The sequence below is a fragment of the Bidens hawaiensis genome, unplaced genomic scaffold, assembly GCF_021521415.1.
Source record: "Bidens hawaiensis isolate Kalapana, Puna unplaced genomic scaffold, B.hawaiensis_p1.1 tig00032748_1, whole genome shotgun sequence".
In the NCBI taxonomy this organism is placed as follows: domain Eukaryota; kingdom Viridiplantae; phylum Streptophyta; class Magnoliopsida; order Asterales; family Asteraceae; genus Bidens; species Bidens hawaiensis.
In genome coordinates, this window is record NW_027495584.1 from 183019 (window position 1) to 195371 (window position 12353).

The 12353-nt window shown below is 36.8% G+C and overlaps 1 protein-coding gene across 1 annotated transcript; it reads right to left on the bottom strand.

The window, feature by feature from the left end:
- Positions 1–2546: 2546 nt before the first annotated feature.
- LOC143583959 (protein FAR1-RELATED SEQUENCE 5-like) lies at positions 2547–6123 on the bottom strand. Its single transcript, XM_077066127.1, has 2 exons — positions 3866–6123; positions 2547–2870 (listed from the first exon to the last, which is right to left on the bottom strand). The coding sequence occupies exons 1-2, from the start codon at positions 6074–6076 to the stop codon at positions 2697–2699; spliced, it is 2385 nt and encodes a 794-aa protein (XP_076922242.1). The 5' UTR covers positions 6077–6123; the 3' UTR covers positions 2547–2696.
- Between the last annotated feature and the right edge of the window lie 6230 nt (positions 6124–12353).

Here is a 12353-nt window from a genome sequence, read left to right on the forward strand (position 1 = left end):
TTTCCTGAAGTTGTCAAGTTTATTTTATTTTTATGAGTGCTAAAGCCGAAAATCAAGCAGCAAGTCTTTAAAGGTCTCCTCTGTTTTAACAAATGTAGCTTTGATGATGATTCAAACCGAATACTCAAATAGAGTATAAAATATTCCAACTGCCTTGCTTTGGGACCAACTAACTTTTCTGGATCACTGAACCTGAGTTGTGCATCGTATAAGGTGGTGTTTGTTTTTTATAAAAGATCTTCCTGACCTCTTTTGTCTGCAGCGCGCAGACCACGCGCAGACATTGCCCTCTGCAGACTGTTTGTTTTTTCGAAGACGTTTCATTAAAAAACGTCTGCGCGCCCTCTTCTTGGTGCAGACTTGGACCATAGTCTTCCAACCTCTTCTAAACTCATTATTTCCATCAGATATCAATTAAGTTATTAAGTTTTTGTTAATTGAATTCTTGTTAATTGATTTGTTCAATTGAGTTGTTAATTGATTAGTTTTTTCTTTTTTGTTCAATTATAATTTTGCATAATTGTTCAAGTATTATTAATTTTTAATTGAAAAAAGTTTGTAGAAAGTTAAGGATTATAAAAAGTCTATAGAAAGTTTTTGTTGAAAAAGGTTTATAGAAAGTTTAGGTTTATGTCATTGGCTTGTGAGTTGTTTTAAGCTCGAGTTTTGGCTCGTTTCATTCGTTTGTATGAACTATCTACTTTCGAAAACAATTGAAGAAACTTTTAGAGGAAAAAACATTCATGTGGAAAATTGTTTATGTAAGTTTTATAATTTGCTAGTTCAGAGGTATAAAATTTGGATTTATATTTTTAATTGTTGCCGAATAATTTATGTTTTTGGTATAGAAGCTTATATTGAAAGTTTTAGTAGTCTGCAGACGTTAAAAAACAATATTCTTCTTGCAGAGTGCAGAGGTTTGATCCACCTCTTATGCTACAGATGTCTGCAGATGTGGTCCGCAGACTGCAGACATTTTACCTCTGAAAAAACAAACAGCACCTAAGTTTGTATCATCCCCAAGGTTAAGCCATGAGATTCAGCTTTGACCGAAGGAAATTGAATGCTCAAGCTACACATATAGTGACTCATAATTCCTTTTAAATTCAAAAGCTAGACAAAAGCAAATGTATTTTAAGCTGCAGACTCCAATTGCAGCTACAATACTTGACCAACTTTGACCATCTTGTCAACTTTGGACCTCCCATATCATGCTTGTCCACTCAAGATCTGAATACTTATGCAAGTATTCAGACTTCAATCTAGCAGTTAGAGAACACGTTGGGCGCCTTCTCGTGATCTTCAGCAATTTAATGATCTTCAACACGTTGGGGGGTTAAGAGATCTTTATAGCCTTCTCCTTCTTGGTTTGCTTTTACCCCAATCAACATAATTGAATTCAGAAGTAATGCTTCTGATTCGATCCATAATAAAATCTTTTTAAGCGTACATCAACGACTCTCTAATTGTGCTAAAAAAGGGGGTTACTTGTATTCGAGTTGCCTATTTGAAAAGTATTTGCCTCATCAACAACTTTTCAAAAATTTCAATAATCAGAATCTTAAACAATCGAAGATAGACACATCATCAACCACTGAACAATCAAAGAACATAATGTTGTGGACTATACATACTTATGAACTATATAAAATATTATTTGGGTTGAACATTAAAAATATATAATATCATCATTATCATCATCGTACTCAATATATCCCACCAAGAGCAAAGCTATGGTAGGGTCTGAGGAGGGTAAGATGTAGACAGTCTTACCTCTACCCCGTAAGAATAGAGAGGCTGCTTCCGGTGAGACCCCCAGCTCGATAGTAGTTTTACATCAAGCCTTGAACTAAGGCACATAACACTCAACCATCGAGACACCGACCGATTGGTGCATGTACTCTTTCGACTATCAACGCCACCACATGATGCCTGATTAACCTTCCGCCACTTTTAACGTTATTTTCACGAGATTAGTAAAATAACGTCAAAATCAGTGCAATTTCACTTTTGCCCATCCGAGGGTTCACACATATATACCTTATATGCGCGGACCGCAAGCAGGGCGCAAAAAAAATATATAATATATAAAAATATATAATATATGAACTATATATACTTAAAACATGTGATCGATATCTACTTCGTCTTTGTGTGACAAGATAAGTTCATATTTTATTAGCCATATCATCATTGTTAGACATGCGACCAATTCCCATCATTCGGAATAGAGGTGCACAAATCAGGTTATGGGCACAAACCGGTTTGGGTTACAAACCGGGTTTTTGTTCACCTCCAATTCTGAATATACCTGTAGGATTTTAAGGGGAATCAGTGCATGTAAGTGATCAGAAAGACCATAAACCATGCTAACTATTCAACTTGAAGCTTCACCACAAGCAGATGAAAACACAATGTATATCATAAACATAATAAATTAACCTTAACTCATTATTTCTGGCATTAAGCCGCAACAAATAATTTAAGTTCCAGCTATTATATAACAAGTGTCGTCTCATAATGTTAAAAAAGACGATCAAAACAAAATTATATACATACTGCATACATCCATCCATACGTATATGTATGCATGCATGTATGTTGGGCATCCAATAATCCTTTGAAGGCAGAAAAAACCAGCAAAAAGTGCCCGGTACTATGAAAATAAATAACTATAAGATGTTGAAAACCAACCTTCACAAGCAATCTTTCATGCTATACTTCATGAGCTGCATTTTAAGCGACAGCTGCTGTTTATGTTCTTCAATGTCTCTTAATACTGAAAGCAGATTGGTCCTATAAACTTCACATTTGCGCCTAGCACAATCCAGCTCATTGGTAAGTTGTTCAATCTTCCTGTCTTTCTCGTCCTGCACAAGATACAGATTCTGATTCATAAACAACAAGCAGTATTTACCCAACATCCAGAACACATTCAAGAGAAACTCAATATGATATAAAAAATAGATTTTGCACAACAAATGACAAATTTATATGTTCAATGCAAGTTCATTCTGATGGGAATGAGCTATGACGGAAACGCAATATATGTATTCTCAAAGGGGGTGAACAGAAAATAATACAAGTGGCTAAAGTGTAATATATTGGTAGTATAAGTAATAGATCATAAGGCTTGTTAGGGTTAGGATTAAGTTTGTTTAGATCTTTAAGGCTCCTGCGTGATGCATGGAGAGAGGGCATAGCCCTGGAATATCTTGTAACTTCCTCTTTACGTTTCAGTAATACAATCGTTCGTCTATATTGTTCCTATTTTCTTCCCTAAATCCAATCTATCACAATCAACTCATATCGATTCCTAACACATTCTCAGTTAATCTCCGTTCTAGAATCTGCTTCCACAAGTTAATCTCCCCGTCCCTGATAATGGTAACCCTAGAATTCAAATTTAATACAGAGTGACGAAACTATTGTTAAAGTCACATCAATAACAGCAATTCAGGAGGTTGCAAACACTTGAACATGCTTTGGCATTATTTAAACTGTTAAACTGAGTAACTTTTTTTCATGGAAAAAGAATAACCGAATTCTTTTTTCCTTCTAACTAAATCTCTTATTTTACCGATAGGTTGCATACACTACCAATAAATTATAACCCTATCAATAAATTATAACCCTAAATGAACCATTTCCACACAAATGGGTCACAATTACACCCTTAAATCTCTAACAATGATAAGCAAAACAAAGAATTCTCCTTTTTGAGCAATGAAAGAAACAACTTTTAGCATCATATGAAGAAAACATCAGATATCAAAAGAAAGATCAAGAAAGCTAAGGAAAGCTAAACAAAAAAGAAAAGAAGTCTGAATACAACAGGCAACCGGAGAGATAATAAGAAACTAACCTCTGATATATTCTGGTCCAAACTTCCAAGGTGATTTGCACTACTTTTTGTTAGTGTTCCATTACTTCTAGAATCTTCCCTGCTACGCCCATTAACCATAACCCTCCCTTCGTTTTTCACTGCCATTGCAACTTTTCTTGCAGCCTCTTCCAATGCAGCCATGGCTACATTGTATGAGTCAACAGACTCAGCCCCTTCTTCCACAAATTTAAACGCCTCATGTCTAAGTGTATTATATCTAACAGTATGCGACTCTGAATAACTAGAAAACGCATCATTAACTCGTTCTTCAAGTACAACACTGCTCTTAGCATTCACAGTCCATCTCTTTAGAATATAACCAGAAGGAAGAGTAAGAACATTTGTGACTCTAAAAACCGCCAGCACATGTCTGCATAAAAGACCTGAAAACTCAAACATACAGCAGCTGCAAATAGCCCTCATTTCTAGAACATTGAAGCTGACACGGTAATATTTGTTGTCTTCCCCAAATTTTGATACTTGATAAGTTGTGACCTCACCATCATCCTCAAGTTTTGATGCCATTAAAGTAAGTGTCCCAACTAACTCTTCTTGAAACCTCATAAATATCTTTCTTGTGTAAAGTTCAGATGCTTGTTTTTCCATAGGGGAAGGAGTCCTCAAAGGAGGAAGTGTGTTCATTGTATCATAATCCGCTTTAACTTCTTTCTCATTCCGGCTCTCTAATGCTTTCTCATACAACTTAACAAACTGGTTTAAAGTTGTTGATGCGTTAATATATCCATCAAAATAAGAGTTCATGCTATCACTCCGTTGCGTTATAGACATTTCAGCAAAGAACGTGTCACGCAGATATACCGGGACCCACTGTCTGCGTGAGGAGTATATCGCTTGAAGCCACTCATGATCCCTAAGATCATACTTATCAACAAGAGGCAACCAACATGCTTCAAATTCATCAACCGAGTCAGATAAGTTCACACATTTATGAAAGTCTGCTTCAAAATTCGGGTACTGAAGAAACACATGAGATAGCTTCTCTTGACACTTCTTGAAGATATGCCACTTGCAGAACCGATGACGCGTTTCGGGGAAAACATGCATGATTGCTGGCCGTATGACAGTGTCATGATCTGTAGTGATAGACACTGGGGACCGGCCCGACATTGCTGAAACCCATGTTTTAAACAGCCATATAAATGAGGACTCGGATTCGTTCAACAGAAAAGCACAGCCAAATAACACAGGCTGCCCATGATGGTTAATCCCAGTAAACGGTGCAAAAGGTAAACGATACCTGTTTGATCTGTAAGTGGTGTCAAATGTGACAGTATCTCCAAAATAAGTGTAGTTTTCTCTCGCTTTACTATCAGCCCAGAAAACATTACCTGTGAATTGTTCATCATCCCCTTGAACAGCATAGAAAAATGACGGATTATCAGCTTGCATTTGCCTTAAATAATCAATAAGAACTTGTATGTCACCTTCTAAACTTCTTTGACGGTTATTCCTCATGTAATTCCTACAATCAACCTCTGTAAACCCTACTTTACTAATCCCACCATACTCTTTAATCAAAGCCGACATTATCCTTCTGGGCCCCATCCCAGCCGCCTGCAAGGTATCAATCAAAGTCTTGGCAGGACCCGAGATTTGTCGATGCGACCGTAGGCAATGCACCTGGTCCGGTGGAACCAACTCATGATTATGTTCTTTAACAAACATCGACACAACCCATTTTCCCGAATCTTGAATCTTCACAGACATGGACGCTTTACAACCAACACGAGTGACCGTGCGCGGGCGTTTAATCTCTCTATACTTGGTCCGCTTCTCGTTTAAATTACGAAACCCTTCTTTCGCGCAAACGAAGGAGCGTTGTATAATTGCACCGTCCTTTCTAGACCTACGAGAGGAACTAATGCGCGTGCTGAACCCTACGCGTCTCGCATACGAGTTATAAAAACCCTTGGCGGCCTCTTCAGACTCGAACTCCATACCTTCGTAGGGCTCGAGTTCCAGGTCCATTCGAGGGGCGTAAGGTAAACTGTCTATGAAGAAACCGCCACTTCCGCCGGCACTACCACTGATGGTTGTTGTTTCCATATTGGGAGAGTCATCATCATCATCATCATCATCATCATCATCATCATCGATGATGGTGACGGACTCGTCTCCGCCTACGCCTACGCCTAACCCTATGTCGAATTCGATCACCTCGTTTTCCATGTCCAAATTAGGGCTAATTTGAAAGGAATTATATATGTGTTGTTTTACAAGTAATAATCATGGCATGGACTAAGGTTTCAAGAGAGGATCAACGTGAAGGGATTGCTTACTTGCATCATTGCAGACGTAATTGCTTCATATTATGAAAACAAAAGAAAACAATTGGATTGAACAATGGGGAATTGAAGAAGATACTTACTATTAGGGTTTACCAAAGAAGAAGATACTAATTAATTAATTAACGATACCGAATGGAATTGAAATAGGTGGTTAATGATCTCCTCTTGGTCTTCTTTCTGCTCAAATTCGGTGGCCAGTCATCTTTTTTTGGTGTTTTTCCCGTAAACAATAGAAAACGAAACCGAAGGTAAATGCAGGGGACTAGATAGCCCCACTGGGTTCGAGCCCGACAGAGACAAATGGTGTTAATTGGTAGTGGATGCGAATTTCCGACTGACTAGGGTTTTAACGTGTTTGGGTCTGAGCTTTTTGTGGAGGTTAACATGTTTGATCGGGTTAAATTTTAGTAATCTGTTTAGATTTTTAATTTTAAAAAAAATTAATATACACTCCTAAAATCATAGTTACATACGACGTCTCACTTCTACTTGTCAAAACCTGATATTATATTTTTAATGGATGATATGATTTGCTTTTATGGCCTTTTGTTTCAATCATGTTATGGATTATGTATTAGTTAGGACTTTTGTGCTCGTTTTGAAACTTTTTATTTCATATTATTCATTGTGTCTTTAAACAGGTTTCTTAACAAGTCTTAAAATATTAATCTGTTACTAAGCATGTTCGTTTTCGTGTTTGGAAAAAACGGCACGATCATTTATTGTGTTGTGTTCTTGTTTAGTGCCACAGATTGTGACATTCATCATTTTCGGTTCGCATTTGTACTTGTTTTTGTATTGTAAACCCGACACATTTTGGCTTCGGAAAATTGGATATTAATAAAACACTGAATTTTATGTTATAATCATGTTTCATACTTTTTGTTTCGTTCCAAAGTCTTTAAAGGTGTTTAAAACGCTTATTTTATGCTCAAAACGACCTAAAACGAATTGTAGGGACTAAAATTGCAAAAAAAAGCAAAGTATGGCCAAGAACCGCACCTCACGTGATGCATAGGGCTGGCCATAGCCTGCTGCGAAGCAGCCACGGTTCATTTTAGCAACAAAAAAAATAGTTTTTTTTAACGTTTTTTGGTTCGCTTAAGTTTGTTTAAGGCCCGAACTCGTGTTGTAACCATCCCAACCAACCAAAACTCAACCCATAATTATTCTAGAACCCTCCAATATGTTTTTATACCTGGTCATAATTTATTTAATTCAAAACCCATTTTTTAAATAAAGCATCAAAGTGTACCGGTTATCCATTGGATAAATGTTTTATTCAACCCCTCAAACCCTAATCTTTCTTTACAAATACTCACTCAATCTCAGCCATTTCACCTGCTCATTTTCATCTTCTTCTTCCAAAGTGGTTAATCTTGCAAGTTGTTCTAGACTTCTAGCTAGTTTTGCTTAAGTTTGACTTTAAAAGTCAACGGAACCAAATCTTGCATTTCAACCCGTGTCGGGTATATGTTTTTGATATTTTTAGTTGTTCTAAGTTAGTTTATGCTAAGAAAATCATTTTCTTCTTTGCTTAAGGTTTTTGGACCTTCAAACACGTATTTATGCATTTTAGGCCCGTTTGGGTCATTTTCGGAAAATTTACTCGCTTAACTTTCTTGTTTGAGTTTAGATCTGGAAATTTTACATTATTTTAGTTCTATGATTTTGGACATGTGGTAACCATCCTCGGTCTCATAACGAGTCAAGGACCAAACCAAACCGAACACCCGTTTAAATACTTTAATTAACTTTTGAACAACCATATTGCATGAAACAATCTACATCTAAGTTTTCCTTTATATTTTAGTTCTATGGTATTGGACATGTGGTAACCATCCTCGGTTTCATACCGAGTCAAGGACCGAACCAAACCGAACACTCGTTTAAGCATTTTAATTAACTTTTAAACAACCATGTTTCATCAAACACTTTAGATATGAGTTTTTCTTCATATTTTAGTCATTATATGGTTGATATGGAAGTGTAGAACAAAACTTGGCTTGAACCTAAGTTTCGGGTAAAAACCGAGTAAAACCGAACACTTGTTTTAACAAGTTTGTTAATGTTCAAACCACCAAGAGTTCAAATTATATTTTTAGTTATGTTTTATTTTATACTACTCAGGTTACTTAAGATTTTGGAAATGTTAGAACAAATCTTGGCTTAAACCAAGTTTCAGGTAAAAACCGAGTAAAAGTCAAACTATTCGTCTTAACGAGCTCGTCACCGTTCAAACCACCAAAACTCTTTCCAAACCTTTTTAACTCATGTTACACTTTATATTATTTATATTTCTAAGATTATGATGTGTCGGAACCAAACTTGGTTTTATACCGAGATCGGGCCGACTTACACTCGCTTAAACCCGAGTTTGGGATTTTAATTGATAAAAATCCTCAAACTTGTTTAAGTTACTGATTTTATTGAAGTTATTCATATATTTAAAATGTTTGGTAAGTTGGATGTGGATTTGTTACTTTATCAAGTCCCGAACCGACTAAACCGAACAAATCTTAAAAGTCGGATCTTGATGCTTACATTAGCGGGATCGTGCACACTAGCACTAAACCAACTCCCTTATGTAAAACTTAACAAATGTTGAGTAAAACTAAACATCAAAGGCCCGATTTTATGTAAAACCCATTTCATGTTATGCTTGCTTTATTTAACCGCATTTTGTAAAATATAACTTAAACTCCCGAAAACTCAAGCCTTGTTTTTATGAACTTTTATACCATTTATATCTCATCTTCAAGACTCATTATTAACTCAGGGTCTTTCAATCTAGGACACACATGCTAAATCGTCGGCTCGCTTTCTTGAAGATTATTATTATTATTATTATTATTATTATTATTATTATTATTATTATTATTATTATAAGTTTTCTTCATCGACATCACTATTTTTCAAGTGAATAATTTCATCCCCGTTTTCGCTTTTATACTTTGGGGATAGCTTGCATACTTAAACAAAATAATTTAAAGCTTGAATTCTCAAATCGCAAACTCTATCTTATGTGCTACTTAGAATAATTGCTCGATTGTGTGTTATATGTCTCATATGATTAATTGTTAAATGTTTATTGCTTTTGTTGGTTGACCTTATCCTCATCCTCATCCTCAATAAGTATGATCATACGCTCCTTTTAATTTGGTATTTTTACCTATTAGAAAGGAATCTCATTTATTTATGATTTATATACCGCAATTGTTGTTATTATTTACGGTTTCGCATAAGAGTTGTGGATTTTGCCTCATATTATATATACACAAAAATGATGGTATTGCTCACCAACATTCGTGTTGACAAAATATATTTCATGCAACATTACAGGTTTGATTATTGGTTGATTGAAAATTTGAAAACGTTAGTTTATTTTGGACCGTTAGGTTATTAATGAAATGAACTATTTATTTTCTTGTACTTGGTTTATTTGTAATGAACATGTTGTGTTGTATTTGATGTTAAATGACATGAATGAGTTGCTTAAATATTGTCACTTTAATAGTGTCGTGTGCATTGAAACAATCACTCCGCGCCCCGACATATTCTGTCGCTTTTGGTCGGGGTGTGACACAGATCATCGTGTCTTATCGAGTCATGTCTGATATGTCTTGACAGCCCTATTAATTGGGTTTGGTTGGCAAGTTGATGGGTTTCGAGAAGGTGGGTGAATCGTTCATTTAAATGCAATTCATATACCTTTATTCGTGTTTGGTCGTGGCGTGTTTCGGGTCGGCTCAACTGAAATGTTTTTGTAATTAGCTAGTGTCATGCTAATTGTTTTTTTTACTTCTCTCTCATTGCTCGATCAAGAAACTTAGTTTTATGTATTTAACTTGAAAGAATAAACGTGATTGAAGAATTAGTAGTTATAACTAATGAATAAAGTTAGAAATAAGGAGGCAATTAAGATTTTGGACTTCCATTAAAGCCTAACAGTCCAACGATTTAGTATGATGCCTTTTTTTTGTTAGATTTTGATAAACTATTACTATTCATTGTGTTCATGTTCTTTTCTTCACTTTCTAACTTTAGGTGACCACATAATAATTAAACAGTGTTTAATGACTTAGATATTAGTGTTAAAAGTATTAAACCTTAGTTGACTCAGAACCTTGATTTGGGATATTTATCAATGCTCAGAGATCAAATGTTTGATTCGGTGCTTGTATCTTGGTACGACATGCATTATCACGTAATGTTGGAACACGTATTAGATCTTTAATCAATCTAGACGTCCCTGGAATCCTATTATGATTGTTTTACTAAGTTGCCTATAAGTGGTCTAATGGTGTCTCAAGCATTAAGTATTTTAGCATTATGAAGACGTGAATATAAGGTATCGTCTAATACAATGAGATGAATAAAATATTAAACGAATAAAGCATCCAGATAGGTTCATCACTCTACTCAATCGGTTTTTGAAGATGATGCCGTGGGCACCCTTACCCACCCATAAGCCAGGAAAGCCTAGAAGCTAGGAAGCAACAAACATAAGCTGCTAAGCCAGGAAGCTCGAAGCTTCACCACCAGAGGTTTTAGGAAGCAACAAACATAAGCTTCTAAGCCAGGAAGCTCGAAGAAGAGCTTCTAGGTTGACAAGGGAAGCTCCTCGCTACAGTAAATCTCAGAAAAGTCACTTCAAATGTGACATAAAGCTGAAATCTGTCATAAAGCATAAATTCTGACATGACAGGACAAAAGTAGATAGCAAGTTACACTAAAATGGTATGACTTGTCTGAACATGTTGAAAGAATAGTTGGCCATTTTCCTTTAAGAAGCTTAAGCTTCCCCAAAGAAGCTCCTGCATTACCTATAAAAGGAGGACTGCACCAATGGTATTATTCATTCATTCTTATCACTTCTCTCTACTCTCTCTTCATACTTACTCTCTTATCACCTGCTACTCGTATCAAATCACTAATTCTCACGCCGGAGGCTGATCGCATGAGATCCCCTTCTGCGGTGAGACTAACCGGTCGTGTTCTTTAAATCTAGCAGGTTAGGAAGCTATGTTAGTGTCATACTCTTGGATTGCATACATTCATTGTTGATATACCTGTTATAGCAATAAGTGGCGCCCAACGTGGGGTTGGCGCTACTTAGAACAAAAATTCCAGTAGTCTCAGTCCTTTTGTTCTCAAATATTCTTCTCGTATGGCTGAAAAGAGCACTCATAACAAAGTCTTCCTTCGAACGATGATCGGCCTCAAGATAACTCCTCTTCGGAGGATGATATCGGCTGTAGTTCTCCAAATACTAACAGACCGTCGACCACACCGTCGGCGCAAGCTTTTCAGCTCCAAACACCACCTTCGTCTAGAAATGGCATTTTCTCTCCGAGGGATGACTTTTTACTCCCCATAGAGAAGATAGACATGACACTGGAATGCGTTAAACGAAACTTCCTTCAACTCAGGGAACTAATGAACAACTACGCTCAGGAGGAACGAGCAAAAGAGGTGAGAATAAAGTTAGATTACACTGAAGAACCTGATATCACACTCTCCCCGACACATAGTCCACCAAGCATGATTACACCTTCCTCGTCAAGAAGAAACACTCCGGGACTAGGTAACTTACCATGTGGGGAGGTAGAAAACATGAACTCTCCCCGAGAAAGGGTAAGCCTATCGCCTTCACCCATAACTCCCATGGGAACAAGAGATTACACCATGGAGTAGTTGTTCCAAACCTCACCTTCTGCAATACTCCCCCAACAAGAACTTCGTTGACGGAAGCCCTGATGTCCTTGCCTTTGTTGAGAAGCATGGTAACCTCATCATTCGTAGGAGCCATGTGCTCCATGCCTCAGGCTTACCTACAACTAGGCGTCATGCTACCTGGTATAACATATCCTCAGATGGCTGCACTCATGATTCCCAGTATGGCTGATGTGCGTGCGTAGTGGTAGAAAAAATGTGAGTTTTTCAAAAGAGTTTTGCTTCACGTAAAGTCAAGTTCTAAATTTATAAAATGATTTTTATCTTAACTAGACCACACACAAATAGGCAAGTGTTCCCAAGGGCGGTCCTTTCTTTGGGCCACACCGGGCCACGGTCCCACCATCCTTTTCGTTTAGTAGTGTATTTTTACCGGAAAATTCCAAAAATATTATATTTATTAAGTCCGGCCCAACCATGTT

Coding starts and splice junctions, on each gene's coding strand:
- LOC143583959 (XM_077066127.1), bottom strand. CDS start 6,076: ATGGAAAACGAGGTGATCGAATTCGACATAGGGTTAGGCGTAGGCGTA. Junction 2,871..3,865: donor TGGACCAGAATATATCAGAG/GTTAGTTTCTTA, acceptor TATCTTGTGCAG/GACGAGAAAGACAGGAAGAT.